This window comes from Prionailurus bengalensis, chromosome D3 (assembly GCF_016509475.1).
Source record: "Prionailurus bengalensis isolate Pbe53 chromosome D3, Fcat_Pben_1.1_paternal_pri, whole genome shotgun sequence".
NCBI lineage: Eukaryota > Metazoa > Chordata > Mammalia > Carnivora > Felidae > Prionailurus > Prionailurus bengalensis.
The window spans coordinates 81,068,596-81,090,962 of record NC_057356.1 but is presented as its reverse complement, the minus strand read 5'-3'; the positions used below and the strand labels follow the sequence as shown (position 1 = coordinate 81,090,962).

At 44.3% G+C, this 22,367-nt stretch overlaps 1 protein-coding gene across 1 annotated transcript in view; it reads left to right on the top strand.

Moving 5' to 3' along the window:
* Window positions 1-14,315: 14,315 nt before the first annotated feature.
* Window positions 14,316-22,367, top strand: part of VPS4B (vacuolar protein sorting 4 homolog B) — a 32,437-nt gene continuing 24,385 nt past the window's right edge. Inside the window, exon 1 of the mRNA XM_043559039.1 lies at window positions 14,316-14,604. Within this exon, the coding sequence (XP_043414974.1) occupies window positions 14,578-14,604 (27 nt within the window). The 5' untranslated portion in view covers window positions 14,316-14,577. The remainder of the gene's footprint in view (window positions 14,605-22,367) is intronic.

Sequence of the window (22,367 nt, the reverse complement as noted above, 5' to 3'; positions counted from 1 at the left end):
ACCATTTTCTAGTTATTCTTTCAATCCATCAGAGAAATATTCCAGAAATAACAAAGAGCCAGGAAACATTTAGATCTCCTACATTTGGATTTAGTCACCTAAATATGTTAATGAATTTGTGAATCAATTGTAACACAAAACTCATGAACTGTAGCCGTAAATATGACCCATTCCACCTGTCACAGACAGATTTCCGTGGAGCAGAGGCAGAGGTGACACCTCACGTTCATCAAGGGACTGCTCCCTCTCAGTAAAATGGGTTCCATCTTAAGAGTCATGTTAACCCTCGATGCTGGCTGTCGCTGTTGAGAAAATCGGGATTAGACATGCGGTCTAGCCAAGCTCGCGGCCTGCGGGACAGGACACCCACTTTTCTGCCGAGTCCTAGGCTGAAAAGAATATCCACAGCAGAGATGAGCTGATGAATCCATTGGGAAATCAGAATCTCCAGTGGGGCGTCTCGGAGAAAGAATCTGCACAAACCAGGGGTCAGCCCTCGTCCTGCCCCCACACCTGGCCCGGCCTCTCCTCTCCCACCGCCAAGAGCCAGCTCCGGAGTTTGTTCCCTGAGTAGCCAGCCGGCCTGGCCCAGCTCACGGCGAGCTCTTCTCCCACTCACGCCTGCCTCTCGGGACTGTCTGTTACTGATCTCTTAATACAGGAACCGACCGTGAACTCTCTGAGAGCAGGGATGGTGCCTCATACAAGGGGGCTGACGGCGAAACCGTGGAAGCTGGAGACGCTATGTCTCAACGCTCACGTGCGAACACTGACAAGAAGTCCCAGGTCCCAAAACAGTGAGTGACAGGTGCTCAAAAATGAGCTAAATTAATTCATTCGAAGTAGATTCCTGAATCACACACGACTGTGTAACCCTCAAAGGGTTTCTAACTTTGCACCTTGTAACGATCGCTGTCGGTGCACCTGAGATGAGGGGACGTGGTCAAGGTCGACACGAATCTGTGTGTTCTGTTTCTCGAGAGGAGGGAGCGGCCGGCAGGATCCAGATGTGGCAAAAACGCAGAAGTGCGGACCAGTGGCTACCCCACGTGCCAGGGACGGTGGCGGAAAGAGGAGCCTGCAAGGAATCATTGAGGAAGATGCCAAGCCAAGACGGAGCTTCATCTGGACCACAGTGTAGCCCGTAGGTCAGCTCGGGGCCTGCCTGAGCTGGCCCAACCGTGGGCATTAAGTGTCAGAATCCCAGACCGTGAGATCTGGGTAAGCGACATTACAAAGGTAACATCCAATACCTTTGCAAAGTAATGGACTCCCACCGGAGTCCATTAGTAAGTTTTTCTAACAGTTCCTACCTGAGCACCGTTACAAAAGATAGCATTATGCCGTGTCAGCCGCAGCGATGCCCTAGAAACTGTGGATGGTGATACAGTTCGTCTTATTTTCCTGCGGGAATAATGCTACACCTTGGCAGCGAGTAGTTAGTTCATAAAGGGAAAAATAAAAAGCACCGTCATTTACTGAATGTCCACTACGGGCCAGACATCGTGGTTCATTATCTCTCATCTTTGCAGGAACCCTGTAAAGTAGGCGTGATTAGCCCAGTTTTAAAGATAAGAACATTAAGTTTCAGAGCAGCTAAGTGCCTGACCTTGGGTCTCACATCAAAACCTCTTTCTGGTATACCACAGCGCCTCAACAATCTGACGTGAAAACAAAGAAGCAGGTCTAAGCACCCACAGTGATTGCAAGTAATATAATTATGCTGTGCTTCGACGGACTGGCTGAAAGCAGCAAGAGATCTTAGAGACGATCTAGCTCAACCTCGTCACAAACAAGCAAATGAAAAACAAGAGAAGCTAAGGACCTATCCAAGATCCAAAAGCAAGGGAGAGGCGTAGCTGGGTTTAGAAGCAGGATCTTCTGATTCAATCACAATACATCTCATCAAAGCCCCTCTCTTAGCTAAGAAAGGCCCCCAAGCTGTCGACTGGGAGAGTCAGGATTAACACCTGGAACATCAGACTCCAAGCCCAGAAAGAGCTCTTTCCGCCACCCTATAAAATTACAACATCACTGTTGGCACGTCTAAAAATATATTTGTCTTGTAATACCCATTAGTTAGACAATCAATGCACAATGCTGGCCCTTTTCATTTGAGAAATTTAGAAGGAGCTTGGAGGGTTAGATCCCTTTCACATAATAGCTCGATTTAGATTTGTTGATTGACATATTGTCCTCTTGGATCAATTACATGATACTTTACACTGCGGGGTCTTTGAAGAGAGTCGACTTCTAAATAAGTTAATGTCTCCATCTCTCTCCAAGGTATACATTTCCCCCGACCTAAATCTGCCCCCTGGAGGCTCTTATAATATCCCTTTTCTGGAATTTCTCACTGGCACAATAAACCACTTTCTGTGGGGGTATTCCTTGCCTTGATAGGCGTAGTATACTTTCTCTTTTAAGAAAGAACCGAGCCTTTTGCTTCTAAAAGTCCCACCATTTCAAAAACAGGCCCGAGAACATGAACAACCAAGCTGAACATTTCCATCTTTTCACACGTTATTTGTCACCTCCCCAGGCATGACATCTCTTACTGCAGTATTTTAACCACCTGTGAATACCTGATCATGACAACATATGGAAAGCACCTGTCATTAACGCTGCAATTTGCTGCTTTCTCCTATGATTTTTGTAGACCCAGGTTACCTCCTTATAAAACCTGTTACAAAATTGCTTTTCAGACCGCTACCAGTTGTCATTCGTGTGTACCTGGGTGTCTTTTACATAACTGTCTGGCCCAGTGCTTCCTTGCACTAGGTTAGGTAAGTCGAGGAACTCTCCTAGAGCACGGAGGGGTGGAGGATGGAATTTTCCAATGAAAAACATAGTCATTTTGCAACTTCACAATATCACTGGCCAGGAATTGCCCTTGGGAGTAGATTGTCTGGCATAGAATCTCTTTATTTTCCCAGCATGACCTTAGGATATAATTTGGTAATGAGATCATTTGGCAACCTTGAGCTCTAATACAGTGAAATTAAATAATTGAATTGGCTGTGGCTTTTAACCTATCCTTACTCTTCCAAGGTGGACTTTGGCCAAGATTATGAATAAACACTTAAGCTTTCAAGACTTCCATTTTGTAATTATAATTTGAATAACATGAAAGGACAACTCTCCTCAGAAGCACAGAGTGTCTTTATATGAATAAATGTGAATTCCTTCATTGTATCTAAATTTGCTCTCCACTCTCCCAGCCTTTTCTGCGATCACCACAGCCAACAATTCTCACTACTTGTTTACACATATTTGTATGTATTTATCATGCATTGTGACCTATGAAGACTGCTTCCTGTTTGCAACTGCTTTATTTTTCCAACTATATTAGCAGTTCTTAGGAGAAGGGGCAGCGTGTGACTTCTCATGTGGATTCATTTAAATATCAGATTCCAGGGGCACCTGGGTGGCTCAGTTAGTTAAGCGTCCGACTTCGGCTCAGGTCCTGATCTCACAGCTCATGAGTTCAAACCTCGCATCAGGCTCTGTGCTGACGGCTCAGAGCCTGAAGCCTGCTTTGGATTCTGTGTCTCCCTCTCTCTGTCCCTCCTCGGCTCATGCTCTCTCTCTCTCTCGAGATAAATAAATTTTAAAAAACATGAAAAAAATTTAAATATCGGACTTGGGGGCTACATATTTAATTGAAGCTCTGTCAGCACCAGCTGGTTGAGTGATTAAAAAATATTGATGGTTCAAGGCATAGGGGACATAGTCATCGATGTGATTATGGCGAATGGTTAGTGACACTGTGGTGAACAAAGCAGAAGACATAGAGTTGTTGAATCACTATGTTGTGTATCTGAAACCAATGTAACATTGTGTTTCAAGATGACTCATACAAAAAATGTTTTTTTAATTTTTTTATGTTTATTTATTTTTGAGAGAGAGAGAGAGACAGAGCGTGAGCAAGGGAGGGGGCAGAGAGAGAGAGGGAGACACAGAATCCGAAGCAGGCTCCAGGCTCTAAGCTGTCAGCACAGAGCCCAACGCAGGGCTCGAGTTCGCGGACTGTGAGATCATGACCTGAGCGGAAGTCGGTCGCCCCACCGACTGAGCCACCCAGGTGCCCTTAATAAAAAAAAAAAAAAAAAAAAAAAAAAGTTTTAAGAAAAATATTGTTGATTCAAGCATAGGCATGTCACCAATTCTATTGTGTCTTCTTAGAGCCCCTGGGTTTATATCTATTTACACACATAAATAAGAATTCCATGTAACATGCCTTGATCCCAAAGTCCAACACAATTACAAAGAGAGTGGGGGGGGTGGGTGGCGCCCGGGTATCTCAGTAGGTTAAACGTCAGACCCTTGATTTCAGCTCAGGTCACTATCTTGCAGTTCTTGAGTTCGAGCCCTGCATCGGGCTCTGCGCTGACAGTCTGGAATCTGCTTGGGATTCTGTCTCTCTCTCTCTCTCTCTCTCTGCTCCTCCCCCCACCTCAAAAATAAATAAACTTTTAAAAAGTTATAAAAATTTTTTGAATAGAGTAGGAAGGACACAGTATTAAAGGTCTTATCTAGTTAATGCATTGACCTGAAGGTGCATTAAAACAGCAGTTTTCAACAAAACATTTTTTAGGTCTGGCAATTTTTGGCTCACCATCTCACCATTGACATACATCATTTCCAAATTTGTTCTTTTTTAATTTTTTTAATGTTTATTACTTGCCTTTGAGAGAGAGAGAAAGAGAGAGAGAGAGCAGGGGAGGGGCATACAGAAGGAGACACAGAATCCAAAGCAGGTTCCAGGCTCTGAGCTGTCAACGCAGAGCCCGACCCGGGGCTCGAACCCACGAGCTGCAAGATCATGACGTGAGCCGAAGTCCGCGCTCAACCGGCTGAGCCACCCATGTGCCCCCCAAATTTGTTTTTAAATACTAAATAGGGAAACTGACAAATCGCAAAGAAGAAAGTTGCCCGCTCGTTTTCAGTTTCAAGGTGGTCAGGCTGACCTTTTACTTAGGGGTCCAATCCTGTACCCCCACACTCTCCTCTCCCCAGAGTACTATGCACATTTGTTCCTTAGAAATTTACGGTCCTGCCATTTACTAAATGTATAGCTAGTAATTAAATCATGAGACTTCTCTACGTGTTCTACACAAAACCACAACCAACTTTTTTTTCTGACACAATGATACCTTTTTGAAAATGTTTGCAGATGCAAGCCTGAAAAGGAAGAAAATGAAGATGGAAGTAAAGTTTAAGGTCTGGACAGATTTGCTTGAAGTTGATACTAATGAGCTTGTGAAAGAGTGAAGGGAGCTTTATACTATTTTCAGAAGACTACTAAGCAGACACCATGTCCAAGCCCTGTCTGGTACAACATGTCATTGCTACTCTCGTGGTGTATTCGTTTTATTTCTGCTTAATCTTGTTGTTGAGCTGACTTAATTTAGCAATCAAATGGGACGATGAACAACTGATTTAGACTGTAATTCCAGGGAAAGTGTTCATTTAGATAACAAAATGCAAAATTTCATTGCTAATCTAGACAGTCATTAGCTTGACGATGGCATTGTCGCTGTTTGGAAGATTGTGCTATCTGGTGCTGGGGGCTGTCCCGAGATTGAACCTAAATTCTCCAAAGTCCTTCTTCTGGAACTAGTCCATGGGAAGTAAATGGAGGCTGATTCTTGGCCTAAAAATGATTCCACCCCAACACTCTCACCTCAGATCTCCGTGTTGGTTTAGTGGTAGAGATCTTGGGACATTTTGCCTGCTCGAAAGACAACAGGAATGAGATTCTGGGGAAGAAGCTCCCAGTGGACAATGAGAGCTTCTAGGTTCAAGTCATTTCACTGCTAGAATATGTATTGGTCAGCATATTTCAAAGGTACAGAGAAGCGATTCCTCTTTCTAAACCAAATGCTTCTGCTCCGTACAATTTTCCAAGACAGCAACTTATCAGAAAGATCTTCTTTATAAGCATCCATATTTAGTCACTGCATTTTTTTATTATCTCTTTTTGTTATCTTAATGAATGTAATAATTATCATAGTCTGGTAAATGAAATCATATCTACATACATATAGAGATAGAGATGCCAATACGCATATCGACTACCAACAAAAATTATATAGTTGCTTTATTTATTTGGTAGTATTTATAATATGAAATCTTACATATTTCTCTTATACTAAGAACAGAGCATTAATTTCTCCTCTTTATAAGGATGTCTTCTAAAGTATCACTGTTGTAGACCCAGTGCCCCAAAGACCCCCCAATGAGTCATGCCCTTGAATAATCCTCTTTCCTAAGTACAGACAGAACCTGTGACTTCAAACCAACAGAATATGGCCAAAGTGAAGGAGTTTTATGGGTATAATGAATGTCCCTAATTATCTGACTTGCAGTTAATCCAAAGGGAAATTATCCTGCATGGGTATGACCTAATCAGGTAAGCCCTATTAGAAGAGAATCTGAATCTTCTCTGAGGTCAGAGACTTGAAGCATCAGAGATGGTGGGTGTGGGTGTGGGTGTGCACGTGTGTGTGTGTGTGTGTGTGTGTGTGTGCGCGCACACGTGCGTGTGTATTCCTGGTTTTGATGAAGACAGCTATCATGAATTCTACAGAGAAAAGAAAGCAAATGCTGCCAATAACCTCAGGGAGCTTGGGAGCACATCCTTCCCTAGTTGAATCTCCAGAACACGAAGCCCAGCCCGCACCTTAATTTCAGCCTTGTGAGACTCTGAGCAGAAAACCCAGCTTGGCCGTGCATGGACTTCTGACCCACAGAAACTGTGAGATGCCAAGAGTGTGTTGCTTTAAGCTGCTGTGTTTAAGCAATGATAATGTATGCAAGAAGGTTGAAAATAATTATTTATGACACCACAAGCATTCCTTTAAGTCAGGAAGAAGAAAGATTAGGATGACTGCCCTCGACTCTTTCGACATCACACAGGAAAGAGACAAAGGTATCACTGTCTGCAGATGTTTTCACTGTTCATCTAGAAACCCAAGAGATATATTGTTACTCTATCAGAAACAACACGTATGCCAAATTAATCTACCTATATTCATGGTTTCCTACATTTGAACCACAATTAACTACAAAAAATATAAAGAGAAGAGATGATACTACTTATGATAGCAACAATGACACAACAAAATACCTAGAAATTAGCCTAGAAGAAATGTTCAGAAACTATATAAAGAAAAAAAAAATGAAACTCTACTAAGAAGCATACAAGGAGGCTTGAATTAAGACATATTTTGGAAATCTGAGAAAATTCCATATCATAAAGATGTTCCTCTGCCCCGATTAATCTACCAATCCAATTTCAGAATAAATAAGCTTTTTAGGTGGAAGTTGACAAAGCGATACCAAAGTTGGCATGGAAGGATAAATATAAGAAAGTCATAACTACCCGGAAAATGATTGATAGCTCACACCTGGTGGGTGTAAACCATGTTCCAAGCCCAATTCTGCTATACACTAGGCTCATCTAATTTTTGCACAGCCCCGTTAGACAGGTAGTATTATCATCTTCGTTTCATAGAAGCAAAAACAGCATCCTAGAGATGGTAAGCAATTATCTGATATCCATTCAAGCCGAGGTTTGAACCAAGCGTTCCTACATCAGAGCCTGAATCCTTAGTTTTCCCTTCTGCCTCGAATGAATCAGGCAGTTCCACAAAATATTGAGGTGAATTACAAAGCTACAGTAATAAAAACTATTTTCCTGGCATAAGAATAGATGATGAAAAGGAGTAGTTAAAACGTAATCAAGATTTCAGACAAACCCTTGTGAGAAACTGGTCTACACGAAAGGTAGTCTTTCAGATGAGTGGAGAAAAAATGGATGCTAAATAAATAATATTGGGGGACACCCGCGTGGCTCAGTCGGTTAAGCCTCTGACTCTTATCTCAGCTCAGGTCTTGATCTCAGGGCTATGAGTTCAAGCCCTGCATCGGGCTCCATGCTGGGCAGGAAGCCTATTTAATTAAAAAAAAAATGTTTTTTAATTTAGAAAGAAATAATATTGGGACAATTGATTATCCATTTGAAATAAAAAGAAACAACAAAGCTAGATCTTGACCTTAATTGTTACATCAAAATGAATTCCAGAGAGGTCAAAGACTTAATGCAACAAAATATTGAAAGTACTGTAGGAAGATACAGGTATAGTGTTGTTGTTTTAAACAATCTAGCAGTGGGTAAGATCTCTCTAAGCATAACCAAAAAAAAGAAAGAAAGAAAAAGGAAAAGAATGATAAATGTAACTGTGTTGAAACGTAAATGTTCATGCCAGAAGAAGTAATAACAAAGAACAAAATGGGAAAATATTTGCAACACACAGACCAAAAGAACTTTCTTAACATACAAAGGACTTTAATAAATCAATAAAAGAAGAAAAGGTGAGCACCAGAATGGAAAACTGGATGAAGAATTTGAACAGAGTTCAACACAAACATGGAAATACAATTAAAAAAAAAAACAACCTCTTATTGTGGAGAATTTTAAACCTATAGTAAAGTGGAAAGACTGGTTCAACGGGCAGTCTCTTCCCAGCGATGGTCATCAAGGCGGCAAGTCATGGCCACCTGTGTTTCACACACACACACACACACACACACACACACACACACTTCCATCCTAACCATCCCTACCCTGCATTATGGTGAAAGGTCATTCCATCCGCAAATGTATCAGAGAGTGTGTATAAGATTAGAAAATGCTGTTTTTCCTATTACAGTGGCAAAGATGGAGCTCGAGGCCTAAAAAGAGGAGAAAACGGAAAAAATACAGCTCACACCTGATACTGTCTGAAAGGGGGGGGGGAAAGGAGTTTTGACCTTTTTCAGCCTTCAGCCGCAACTGCTTGAATGCTGAATCTAGCACGAGAGCACGGGAGGCATTCTTAGACGAACGTGTTCAGGAAAAGACTTGGGTTGAACAGTAGCGGGGAAAGGAGTTGGAAATCAATTCGTTCTTTAAAAAAAGGTTTTTGTAATGCTTATTTATATTTGAGAGAGCGGGTGGGGGGAGGGGCGGAGGGACAGACACCAAATCGAATCTCGGAAGCAGGCTCCAGGCTCTAAGCTGTCAGCACAGAGCCCCAGGACGGGCTCGACCTCAAGACCAGTGAGATCGTGGCCTGAGCCGAAGTCGGACGCTCAACCGACCGAGCCACCCAGGCGCCCTCAAATCCGTTATTTCTAAGTGCATTATCCGTGTTCCGAGTGTTTACAGTCTGGGGATGGTGGTGGTGGCCTGTAAACATCTTGAGGACAGGTGCCCCAGCTTTCCTTCTGCACCAAAGCCTTAGGGTGCACCTGCCCCGAGGTCATCAACAACCAGGAATGGCTGCTTCGATGGACACACCCTCCCTCAAGGGGCTGACTGACCTTGAGGCCATCAGTCCAGAAACTCTCTGTGGCTTCCCAGGAGTAAAATGAATCACAGCTATTGAGGAAGGGCTGGGTCTCCAGGCTTCCCGGGTACATTCAGAAAGGTATGCTGCCTGATATGGAGAACAGGTTTCCTGCCCGAGAACGGCCCATGTCACTTCTTTCACCTGATCAGCACTGTCAGGGCTTCGCCTTCCTTATACTCATGCTGCAGGGAGGAAGCTGGTGACTCAACAAGCTGGGACGACACTTCTGGGTGGACTTGAATGGCTGTGCAGGGCAGGCTATGAGGACTTTACCAGTAGGCATTTCCTTGAAGATGCTTGGAATGAGATGGATTTGGTCCTGGACGGACCTGGAGAGACCCTGCTGAGCCTGAATCCACAAATGTCACTTTAACACTCACCTGAACGTTAATCTCCAAAACCCTTGATCGTGAGCAAGGAGGCTTCCTTTTGTTCAACGAGCCTTGGCTAGTCAAGCACCTATCCTGTATGGACATGTGGGGAGGCAGGGCACAGGGAGGGTTACAGAAGTGAATAAGATGAAGCCTTTGCCCTCGGTGATTTGACGGTCTAGAAAGGATGGACGCCGTGTGAGTGAGACGAGGCATTTTTGGTGCACCCGCAGTGCTCCGGGACCTATTTTAGGGACTTAGCATGCGTGACCGAAGGACAATCCAAGGTCAAAAGTGCTATGAAAGTTCGGAGAGGTTTTGAAGTTTTCTCGAGGAACCAACATCGGAACGAGCCCTTGAAGAATAGGTATGATTTTCACCAGGTTGAAATGGAGAAAGCAATTGTGGGAAAGAGGACGTGTTAATCACGGTCCAAGTAGGTGCTGGGCTTCAGGAATGGGACGTAGGCTGTTGGGCTCTGCCCGTCCTGTTGTCTAAACCCGAACACCGCTGCTGTCGCCTCCTACTCGATCTTCCTGGCTCCTCTCTCCCCCTGGTGCACCCTACAAACTGTGGCACGCATTTTCATCAAACCAATATTGAACGAAATCAGGACTCTATATACTCTACTTTCTTCCAAAAGGAAGAAAATTACAGAGGAGGCAGAGGACGAAGGGCAGGAGAAAGGGGCTGGTGGGGGGAGGGGGGAGCCTGCCAATGAATCCTTAGTCCCTGCCGAACCAAGTCTGAACTCTTTATCATTCAAAGACTTGAGCACCTGTCAGTGCCTCCTGGTGCGTTTTTAGCTTCCCTCCTGCCTCTCCTTCCCCAGAGCGCCTGTCGCTTCCTCCATTCTAGCCTTCCCTCGCGCATGCCAGATGTTTATTCTCCTGTGCCTTTATTCATGCTTTGCCTCTGCTCGAAAGGGCCTACATTCTGTCCAAATCAGTTTGAGATTCTAAGATTTGGTTTAACTGACACCTTCCCCGAGAAATTCTTCACCGCTCCTTCCAAAGTAAGCATCCCCTCCTCTGTGGCCTCATGGTGCAAACTGCCTGTGTCTACGAGTCCTTGACTGTCTTCTAACATCCTATCTGGAGTCCTGGGATCTGGAGTCCATGTGACCTGGGATCAAACTCCAGCTCTATCACTTAGAAGCTGCATGGATTGGGGGACCATCTATCTCCCTGAGGCTTAGTTTTCCTCATTGGTAAAAATGGGATACTTAAGATCCACTTCACAGAATCAAGAAATAAGATAATGTATGTGGAAGCATTTTATAAACCATGATACAGGTAACAATTTTAGATTTACATTTTTCAACATGAAAAAGTAACAAGTTTCTATACGACTGTAATGCAAATTCCCAAAGAGCAGGAATTAACAAAAAATCTTTTATTTTAAAATAATAATTACAAAAGTTGCAAAGATATTTAGAGAATTCCCATATAGTCTTTTTTTTTTTAAGTTTATTCATTTATTTTGAGAGAGAGCATGAGCAGGGGAGGGGCAGAGAAAGAGGGAGGGAGAGAATACCAAGCAGACCCCACACTGTCAGCACAGAGCCCGATGCAGGGCTCGATCCCACGAACTACAAGATCATGACCCGAGTCAAAATTAAGAGTCAGACGCTTAACTGACTGAGCCACCCAGGTGCCCTGCCCATATACACTTTACCCAATATCCCCTACTGTTGGCATCTTATCTTGTTTATTTATCAAAACTCAGGGTGCCTTAGTGGCTCAGTCAGTTAAGCATCCGACTTCCACCCAGGTCATGATATTTACGCTTGTGAGTTCGAGCCACACATTGGGCTCTGTGCCGACAGTTCAGAGCCTGAAGCCAGCTTCAGATTCTGTGTCTCCCCCTCTCTCTGCTCCTGCCCTGCTTGCACTCTGTCTGTCTCTCTCGAAAATAAGTAAACATAAAAAAAAAAAACCTATAAAATTTGTTTCAGTGTAGTACTATTAGCTAAAATCCAGACTTAATTTGTATTTTTTTTATCAGTTTTTCCACTGATGTCTTTTGTTGTTGTTCCAGGATCCAATCCAGAATCCCCTATTGCATTTAGTTGTCGTGTCTCCTTAGTGCCCTGCAATCTGTGACAGTTTCTCAGTCTTTTCTTATCTTTCATTACTTTGACATTTTTGAAGAGCCTGGTTAGGCATTTTTTTAGAAGTAGAAAAGCCCTCAATTTGTATTTTTCTTGTGCTTTCTCACGAGTAGACTAAAATTACGGATTTTTGAAAATACCTTACAGACGAGAGCCTTCTCTTTGAATATTGAGAGTACGTGATACTAACACGATTTGTTGATAGTGATAAAAGGGATTTTTGACCGTTTGGTTCGTATCCAATATCCACAGCAGCCTGGCACATGGTGGTCATTTATGTCAGTGGATTCTCTTTTCACTATTATGTGTCTGTGTCTTCCACTAAATTGTAAACTCCTGAATGGCAAAGACCATATCATATTCATCTCTGTAGTTTTTTAATGCCTAGTCGACTTACGTTTAGTGGGTGTTCCATAGACTCTTAGGGATTGAGGTGAAAGGCAAATTGGAGTCTAGTTGTATCTTCAGGGAAAATCAGGTTTATCCAATAGTCATTAAGGATCTAGCAATTTCTTTTAAGCAGCTCAGTTAAAAGGTTTAGTATTTATTAAATGTCTATGATGTGCTGACACTGTAAGGGCTGTGATCCCTACAGCATTTATCAGTAAGTGGAAGGGAACAGAGGGGTGGAAAGGTGAACTGGCAGATGAAGGCAGAGAGAGGGCTGACTTTGAGCTTTGAGCCTGGATGACGGAGTTTTCGTGATGTTATTCTGAGAAGTTTGGGGTAGATGATCATTAACTTGACTTCACATGTGTTGAATTTGTCTTGTGGGAAAGTCCTGTGGTTTCTGGAGATCTCTGGAAGGTTATGAATGCAAGACAGAAGACAGCATTAGGCCTAGAGATGTAGATTGGAAGTCATTTCTCAACTTTTTTTTTTTTTTTTTTTTTTGGGGGACAGAGAGAGACAGAGCATGAACGGGGGAGGGGCAGAGAGAGAGGGAGACACAGAATCGGAAACAGGCTCCAGGCTCTGAGCCATCAGCCCAGACAGAGCCTGACGTGGGGCTCGAACTCCCGGACCACGAGATGGTGACCTGAGCTGAAGTCGGACGCTTAACCGACTGCGCCACCCAGGCGCCCCTGGAAGTCATTTCTATTATATTGCTAGATAAAGTCCAGGAAGGGGATAAGATGAGCAGGGATGGAGTAGTTTGATTAAAGAGAACATGACTCTTGACACAATGCTACAGAGAGAGAGAAGAATAAGAAGGGGAAACAGTGGGACACCTGGGTGGCTCAGTCGGTTAAGCATCTGACTCCTGATTTCAGCTCAGGTCATGATCTCACAGTTCTTGGGATCAAGCCCCGCATCAGGCTCTGTACTGATGGCATGGAGCCTGCCTGGGATTCTATCTCACTCGCTCTCTGCCCTTCCCCCGCTTGCTCTCAGAATAAATAAAAATAATTTTTTTTTTAAAAAAAGAAGGGGAGACAGTGAAGGAGAAAGACAAAGAATATTAGGATTCTCTACAAGTGAGAGTTCAAGAACTGGGTAGTTGACAATACCTAGTAAGAAGGGCGAGGAAAGAACTTTAGGAGACATCAGATGATCTGGAAGAATTAGGGAGTGAGTAGGAAATAAAATGGAGGAATGATTAAATACCTATTTCACTTTCCTTTGGGAAGCTTACCTACATAAGGATGAAGAAAAAGAGGATTTGGGCTGCAAACGATAGAAAGGCTGAGGCAAGGTCTTATTGTAGGTCTGCGACTAATCCCTGACATGTGATCTCACAGAAAGCACTTAACCTCTCGTCATTAACTTTCCTTATAAATGGTGTAAAAGATAATCTGATCTGCCAGTTTCATAAGACTTGTGTTCAGGAGCCTGCTTCCCCACCAAACCGTGAGCTCCTAGAGGACAGCAACCACACCTGTCTTTTACTAACATTCTCAGGACCTCACGGAGCCCTGACAACTTATTGAATAAAGTGTACAGTGTTGAGTAATAACCGCTGAGGCTTACTGAGATCTTACTGTTCACCCAACACTATGCCAGCGCATGCTACTAGCATTCTTCACAATCCTGGGGTGGGTACTATATACAATTAACCCCATCTTACAGAGGAGAAAACGGAATGAATGAGACACAGTAAACGAGCCCCAAGTCCCCAAATGGTGGGTCTTGGGGACGGGATGACTTTTTCACTCAAAAGCCACAGAACTACAGGGCACGTTCCATGATGTGGACTGAAAGGAGCCAGAGCCAATAATTCACCTCAAGTGTAAAACATCTGGAAAAAGAAGAAAACGTAACAGATCTTGGCTCTAGGGCGCATCTCCGCCCCTACGTAAGAGCCGCAGTGCGCTTGCGCCCAGCCTGACTTCCACTAGGCCCGGGAGCGCTTCCGGCCTCCCGGCATCGCGAGACCCCGGGGCCGAGGCGAGACCAGAATGGCTGGAGACTGGGTAGCGCGCGTGCTGATGACGAAAGCGGAAGTGCTGAGGCCAGAGGCGGGACCAGAGCCCGGAGGGGGGGGCTCAGAATTGCGGAAGTTTTCTGAGAAGGGTCGGCGGCGCTCGGAGCGGCTTGCGGTTTTGGAACCAGTTCGCGAAGGGGAGGCGTCGCTCCGGGTCCGAGGGCTACCAGCCTGCGCACGTTTGAGGCAACACCGGGCACGGTTCGACGTTGCCGCTGTTGGCTTCCTCTGCCCTAGTTCTTCCCCAGGGAGCCGCCTCGGATCTCCGCCATGGCATCCACCTCGTCCAATCTCCAGGTATCACTGTTCTCCCGCGTCCTGGAGAGCCGGAGCCGAGGGGCGGCGCGGGGTTAGGATTGGAGACAGGGGAGGAGGGAGGAAGCGGCCGCGCCCCTGGTGCCGGACGGAGGAGGGCGGCGCCCCCGCCCAGCCGCAGGTGGGAGGGTCGGGCGCTTTCCGCCCGCTCCGGGATCTCCCAAGCCCACCCGCTGTGCGAGACGCTTCACTTTTGTTGAGGTGGGTTTTCTTCCTCTTTTGAACAGAACTGGGCAGAGCTTTGAACCGGAGGCACAGACGCTCCAGTCACTGTAAGACAGAGAGGAAAGAACGTAATGTTTGCAAAGCACTGGTGATCTTAGTTCTCCGTCTCAAGCTGGTGTAGCAAAGCCCTTCTCTTTTAGCTGTCAGGTGAATAGAAACGTGAGGACAGTCTTGGAATTTGAGGAATCCGTCAGTTCATTGAGCTGTGCATTCATGTGCGCTCTGCCATGGCTCCCAAAATGTATATAAAATCAGGGAGTGTTCTTAAGCTTTGTGGCTCCACCTCCCCACCCTTACCGCAGTGAGTACAGTGTTTTGTACATAAATCGTAGAACCTTAAACTTTTAGACATGATTGTTGGACATCTGTGAGATTCATTGAGAAATTTGTGAAATAGTGCCTCCGATGCCCAGAATGGATCTGAGGTTTCAGAGGGATTTAGAATGTGACTTAGCCTCGAGGACTCCCAGTCCACTGGGTCATTTTGGGGCAAAAGATCAGCGTAAAATATTGAACGCTTGTCTTCGTCTTGCAGTCGTTGATGAGACATTCATTGACTGTCCAGTACAAGCACTAAGGATAATGGAGGACTTGCTCAAACCTGGGTAATTGACAAGAAAGACCACTGAAAGTAGATACATTAAAATAGAACTCAGAAATTCACACACAGAAAGAGGTAGGATAGGAAGGAGCTTTGGGGGATTTTTTTTTTTAACGTTTATTTTGAGAAAGAGAGAGAGACAGAATGTGCGTGGGGCAGGGGCAGAGAGAGAGGGAGACACAGAATCCGAAGCAGGCTCCAGGCTCTGAACTGTCAGCACAGAGCCCTACGTGGGGCTCGAACTTACCAACCGCGAGGTCATGACCTGAGCGGAAGTGGGTCGCTTAACCAACTGAGCCACCCAGGCGTCCCTTTCTTGGGATTTTTACCTTGAAAATCAACCCAAAAGATTATGAAAATAAATGTTTTATATGTCTCAGAATGTTGTAATTGCAACTATGGCTTATTCCTTAGAATGAAGAATAAGTCATGTGTTGATTTTTGTGTGTATCTTTTCCAACAGGGTTGCATTAGACTAAGATATAACAATCTCCACTTAGCGTTGACTTTTTTTGTAGCCCATTCAGAAAGGGTCTTTTTGGTAAATGTTTTTGGAAAAAGTATTGTTTCTTTGATAAAAGTATTGTTTCTTTAATATCAAAAGTGATTTCTTTTGAAGTGTCTTGTCTTCATATTTGTTGGTTTTTTAGTTAACTCTTTATTTCATCAGCTTTTCGCTTGTCAAAACTGCATGTAATTTGGACATTCTGCAACGTAATTTTCATCCATTTACTGATACCTTTTTCCTTTTTTTTTTTTAAGGCTTTTATTTTTTGAGAGCCAGCACGAGTGGGGGAGGGGCAAAGAGAGAGGGGGACAGGGGATCCGAAGCAGGCTCTGCGCTGACAGGCTGACAGCAGCAAGCCCGATGATGCTGGGCTCCAACTCAACTCGAGAACTGCAAGATCATGACCTGAGCCGAAGTCGGGTGCTCAACCCACTGAGCCACCCAGGCGCCCCTGTTTTTTCTTTTGCAAGAATTGCACTTTGGTTTTATGGTCAGTTTGCGTCATATTTGAATTGGGTTGTTGGATGTTCCTTAATGAATCGGCTAGAGGTTGACACAAATGAAAGGCACGTTGCTAGTTTTAAACAGGGAGAGATGTTTAATTTTATGGTGGTTGGGTCATAGGTGCACTTTCTCATTCAAACCTTTTTAACCTTCTAACCTAGGAAATTTGGATGAAGAATATTCTTAAATAACAAATAACTTTCCCACCGAACAAGGCAAAACTCCCCATAACCAGGAGCTCATAACTAATGGAGGAATGCAGATAACTAAAACTGAAAATTATAAAATAACACAATAGTGCTATGATAGAATTAAAGGTTAGTATAGGAGAGCAGAAAGGAAGGGCTTATCTAACTCTTCAAAGGTAACTGAGAAATGTTCCACAGAGGAGATGATGTGAGCTTAGATAATGTGTAAGGTGCCGACACTAACTGTCCACCAGGTGTTTGGTGTGATCTTAATCCTCAAAGCAACTCTTCAAGGTGAATATTACTTCAGTTTCACGGTATAAGAATCCAAAGTTTATTAAGGTTATGATTTAACCCAAGACATGCAGTTAGTTAGTATAGAAGACAGTTTCGAATCCAGGTTTATGTGTTAGGCATTTGTACTTTTTTCACTATGAAGTTATGCCTTCTTGGACCAGAAAATGGGATGCATTCCAGGTAAAGAAAAAGAATATATGCCTCAGTCTAGAAGTGCAATAAACCTTAGAGAGGGTTGGCAGAAATTGCGAGTAATGCGGTGTACGTAGAACTCAAGATTTACTCAGTCCTAAATGTGCCATACATTTTGCTAAGTCTTAGGGAATCATAAAAGAAATATATCATCCTTGAAATCCAAGGGCTTACATTCTGATGTGAAAAGACATATAAAGTGGCTGGGGCGCCTTGATGGCTCGGTCGGTTAAGTGCCCGACATCAGCTCAGGTCATGATCTCACAGTTCATGGGTCCGAACCCCGTGTCAGGCTCTGTGGTGACAGCTCAGGACTTGGAGCCTGCTTCAAATTCTGTGTCTCCCTCTCTCTCTGTTCCTCCCCCACTCTTTATCTCTCTCTCTCAAAAAATGAATAAACATTAAAAAAAATTTTTAAGTGGCTAACAGGGATACTGTGTGATCTTTGGAAATGTGTAACAGAGGCAGTGGAAATTCAGAGGAAGCATAGGGTAGGCCACTTGGGGGTTATCAGGGACACTTTGCAGCAGGAGGACCGTGACTGTGCCGAGTCTTAGAGAAGCTGGAGTTATGTGGGGAGATAACTGGATAGGATATTCCAGGTGAGGAGTACACTATAAACAAAGGCATGAAGTCTCAGTTGTCCCATTAGTTTGGCATGACTGGAACTGTGTGCATAAGGTGAGTGGACAAGCCTAGTTAGGCCATGGAAGGGTGTGTGCTAACACGGAGATGATTGGTCCTCATCCTGCTGTAGTCAGGAGTCTGCGAAGGTAATATGCTCAGGGTTTTGTTTTAGAAGGAAACTACCCTGCGTGCATGGGGGACAGCCAGACCGGTAGCCACCCTGGGCACATGGGAGACCAGTTAGGAGGCAGGGTTCTGTGTGATGGGAGATGGGGAGGGCCAAAGTAGTGTAGTACCTCTTAAAGAAGAAAGGATTAATCAAAGACAGATTGGAGAGGAAGAAGTCAGGCTTGGCTCTGCATTTAGAAAGAGGGGTGCGGAGGAGGCCGAGTTTTCGCCCCTCTTCCTGGGTTGGATATCTCAGTGGGGAAGAATTGGGTCTGGGATTACAAGAAGAGGCACATATTTGGGCGCAGGTGATCTTGAACTTTTTGGGTTTGAAATGCATGTACGGGCAACCAAGTGGAAATGTTCCATGAGCAGTTGGAGACATATGTGTAGAACTAGAGGGAGAGAGCTGGAAACAAGCACTGGAGAGTTATTAGCATACAGGTGGTAGCAGAGGTTGAGGGTACCTTGGAGAGTTCATAGCATGAGGAGGAACAAGAAGGCTGTGGAATCTTGGCATAGAAGGAGAGAAAAAAGGGAGCCTGCAAAAGAATCGCCGCACAGTCGAGAGTAGAACTGAGAGAGAAGGGTGCCATGGAGGCCGGAGGAGGAGGAGGCCGAGTCCAGATGTCTGCTTTGAGGGTTGAAGGCTGCGGACAGAGTTAGGTCACTGCGAGACCTGGCAGGCAGCAGGAAGCATTGGAGGAGTCAAGAAAGCATGACGCACTCGGGGTTCTCTTTGGGATTTTGCTCCGGAGGTGAAGAGATACGTAAGATGTTAGCCAGGGAGGAACCTAGAAACTGGGGAGAGCCAGCGGGTCTTCGTTTGTGTTTTGGAGGTATGAGTCTGAGGTAGGACTTGACGTATGTTTTAATGCTGAGGAAGGCCCCAACTAAAAAAAAAAAAAAGAAAAAAAAAAAAAGGTTACCTTGGGGAGAGCAGCAGAGTGGGCATGTGATTGATAGAGTGGATGTCAGAGAAGGAAGATGGGGGTGGTCTCCAGAGCCCAGGGGAGAGAAATAGCATGGACAGGCAGGAAAACATCCAGTGGAGGAACGTTGTTAGAGATGATCGGGGTGGAATCACCAAAAGGAAGAAGATTCTGAGAAAGCAATAGGGGATTTTTTTTCCTTCGTTCGGCAATGTTATTAAGTGCCCAGTGTGTGCCAGGCACCGGCTCTGGGGTGGGGGGAGAACCGAGAGCAGGGGCAGAGTGCAGCCTCTGCAGTAGATTAGGGAGGGCCTCTCTGAGGACTTGGCATTTGAACTGTGAAAAAGAGACTGCCCTGCGCCTGTTGGGGAAGAACATTCTAGGCCGAGGGATCAGCCGTGTGCAGGCTTCCTGAGTAAAGGCGAACTAACAGGTTTGGGGTGAGATCCGGAAGGAGCCAGGGCACACACAGGTCATTTAAGGCCCTGTCGACCGTGAGCCAGCATCTGGGTTTTATTAACTACCGTGCGAACCCACCGAAGAGGGCCCATCGTTGGCTGCCAGGTGGACTCCGGGGTGTTGAGTGTGGAAGCAGGCTGACCACTCGGGAGGCTCGGTGGTAGTTTTGAATCACGTGCGATGGAAGTGGTCAGGGTTAGGAATAAATGGCACTCCCAAACCACACCAGACACAGTCACTTTCATTTCAGATGAAAAATGCTGATAGAACCAAGGTTGAAGTGCGGTGTTCAGCAAGGGAAAAAGAGATACATACCCTCAAATCATTTTTGATTAAAGGTTTAACATGCACTGTCCAGTAGTAGCTACGTGTGACTATTTAAATTTATGTATTTATTTTAATTTTTTTAATGTTTATTTATTTTTGAGAGACAGAGCACAAGCAGGGTAGGGGCAGAGAGAGAAAGAGAGGGAGACACAGAATCTGAAGCAGGCCCCAGGCTCTGAGCTGTCAGCACAGAGCCTGTTGAGGGGCTCGAACTCAAGAACTGTGAGATCATGACTTGAGCTGGAAGTCGGACGCTTAACCGACTGAGCCACCCAGGCGCCTCTATTTAAATTTAAATTTTACTCAAAATTTAGAACTCGTCAGTCACACTAGCCATGGGTGTTCAGAAGCCGATTGTAGCTAGTGGCTCACAGTTGGACAGTGCAAATACAGGCCTGTCCGTCATCAAAGAAGGGCTGGTTTAAAGTCATTGTTACCGTATTTGGAGCCAGGTAATTAAAACCAACTGTAAGAGTTTTCCTTAACCATCACTGTGGTGCTGAAAATAGGACTGACTGCAAATGAGGAGAACATATAGCTAGAGAGGTGAGCGGCACAGCAATTCAAAATAATAGAAGAAAATTGTAGCTAGAATAAGAAAGAACTTATTTCTCCCGCATGGCTTAGCCATGGAGTCTTCTAGGTGCATTTTTATGTGACAGGGTGCCCCAGTCCACCGGTTGCCCACACGTATGAGTGCTATGAGTTCACCCTTGATATCCCACCTAGCTTACCAGACTTTTGAAAATTCAGCACCAAATTCAGCTATTTGAACTGTGCAACATCTTATCAATTCTACCATTTTTTTTCCCTCCTGCAACAACAGAGGGAAGGTCTGTTCCTCCTGTTTACAGCTTTCATTCCATCTATGCATTCCATTAGCAACTGCTTCAAAATATAATATTCTCACGTATGGTTGGTTTGGGATCGTTTGAGTGGTTTTTTTTCTTATATGCTTATTTTTAATATAGCATAACCATGATCCTTTTTTTCTACTGGCTCTTTTGTTGAATACAGTTTTACTACTTAGATTAATCCAGGTGGAATGTTTTAATAAACCATGCTTGTTATTTACGTGTGTGTGTGTGTGTGTGTGTGTGTGTGTGTGTGTGTTTAAATATTAAAGATGGTTTTTTGATGAGGGTTTTATTGTGCTATAACCGTGGGTTCACATGCGACGGTGAGAAATCATATAGAGGGGTTCTGTGGACCTTTCACCCATTTGCTCCCAATGGTAGCATTTTATAAAACTATAGTACAGTATAACCCGGATGTTGACATTGATAGATTCCACCAGTCTTACTCAGATTTTCCAGTTTTACTTGTATTCATGTATAGTGTGTGTGTGTGTGTGTGTGTGTGTGTGCAGAGCTGTGTCATATGGGTAAGTTCCTGGATCCTCCATCAAAGTCGTGATACAGAATAGTTCTACCCACAGGGACCCCTCCTGTGGCCCTTTTATAAATTTTTTTAGTGTATTTTTATTTTTTGAGAGAAAAAGAAACAGCATGCGGGGGCAGGGCAGAGGAATAGGGAGAGAGAGAATCTTAAGCAGGCTCCCCACCCAGCACAGTCTCACCACCATGAAATCCTCACCTGGGCTGAAATCAAGAGTCAGATGCTTACACAGACTTTTTTTTTTTTTTTCAATTTTTATTTATTTTTGAGAGAGACAGAGACAGAATGTGAATGGGTTAGGGGTAGAGAGAGAGGGAGACACTGAATCTGAAGCAGGATCCAGGCTCTGAGCTGTCAGCACAGAGCCTGACGCGGGGCTTGAACTCACGAACCGTGAGATCATGACCTGAGCCGAAGTCCGAAGCTCAACCGACTGAGCCACCCAGGCGCCCCTCAAGAGTCAGATGCTTAACTAACTGAGCCACCAAGGAGCCCCCTGTTGCCCTTTTAGAACCACAGTCACCTCTCTTTCTCACCACCCACCCCCCCCCCCCACCATCCATCCCTGTTTCCTGACAATACTAATATGCTCTCCATCTCTGGTTTTGTCATTTCCAGAAAGTTAGATAAATGGAATCATACCATATGTAACTTTCTGGGATATGTAACTTTCTGGAATCGTTCTTCCTCAAGATCCATTCATGTTGTGTGTATCAAAGTAGTTTCTTTTTGTAACTGAATGGTACTCCTTGGTATGGGTGTAGCACAGTTTGTTTAACCATGCTGTATGGTTGAAGGACATCCGGAATGTTCATGTATAAATTTTTGTGTGAACAGAAGTCTTCATTTCTCTGGGGTAAATACCCAGGAGTGCAGTCACTGGTTCATATGGTAGCTGCACGTTTAGATTTGTGAAAAAAACAAAAACAAAACAAAACCGTTTCCCAGAGTGACTCTACCATTTTACATCCTACCGGCAATGTGTAAGTGATCCAGTTCTCTGGAGCGTTTGGTGTTATTGTCACTTTTTTTTTTTTTTAAAGCCATTCTGATACATGTTTCAAGATATCTCATGGTGGTTTTAATTTGCATTTCTCTAATGGCTAGTGATGTTAAACATCTTTTTGTGTGCTACTTTACCATGTGTATATCCTCTTTGGTGAAACGTCTGTTTATGTCTTCAGCCCATTTTCTACTTGGATTGTTTTTAAATTGTTGAGTTTTGGGAGTTCTTTCTATTCTAAAATACTAGTCCTTTTATAAATATGTAGTTTGCAAATATTTCTCCCAGTCTGTAGCTTGTCTTTTCATCCTTTTAA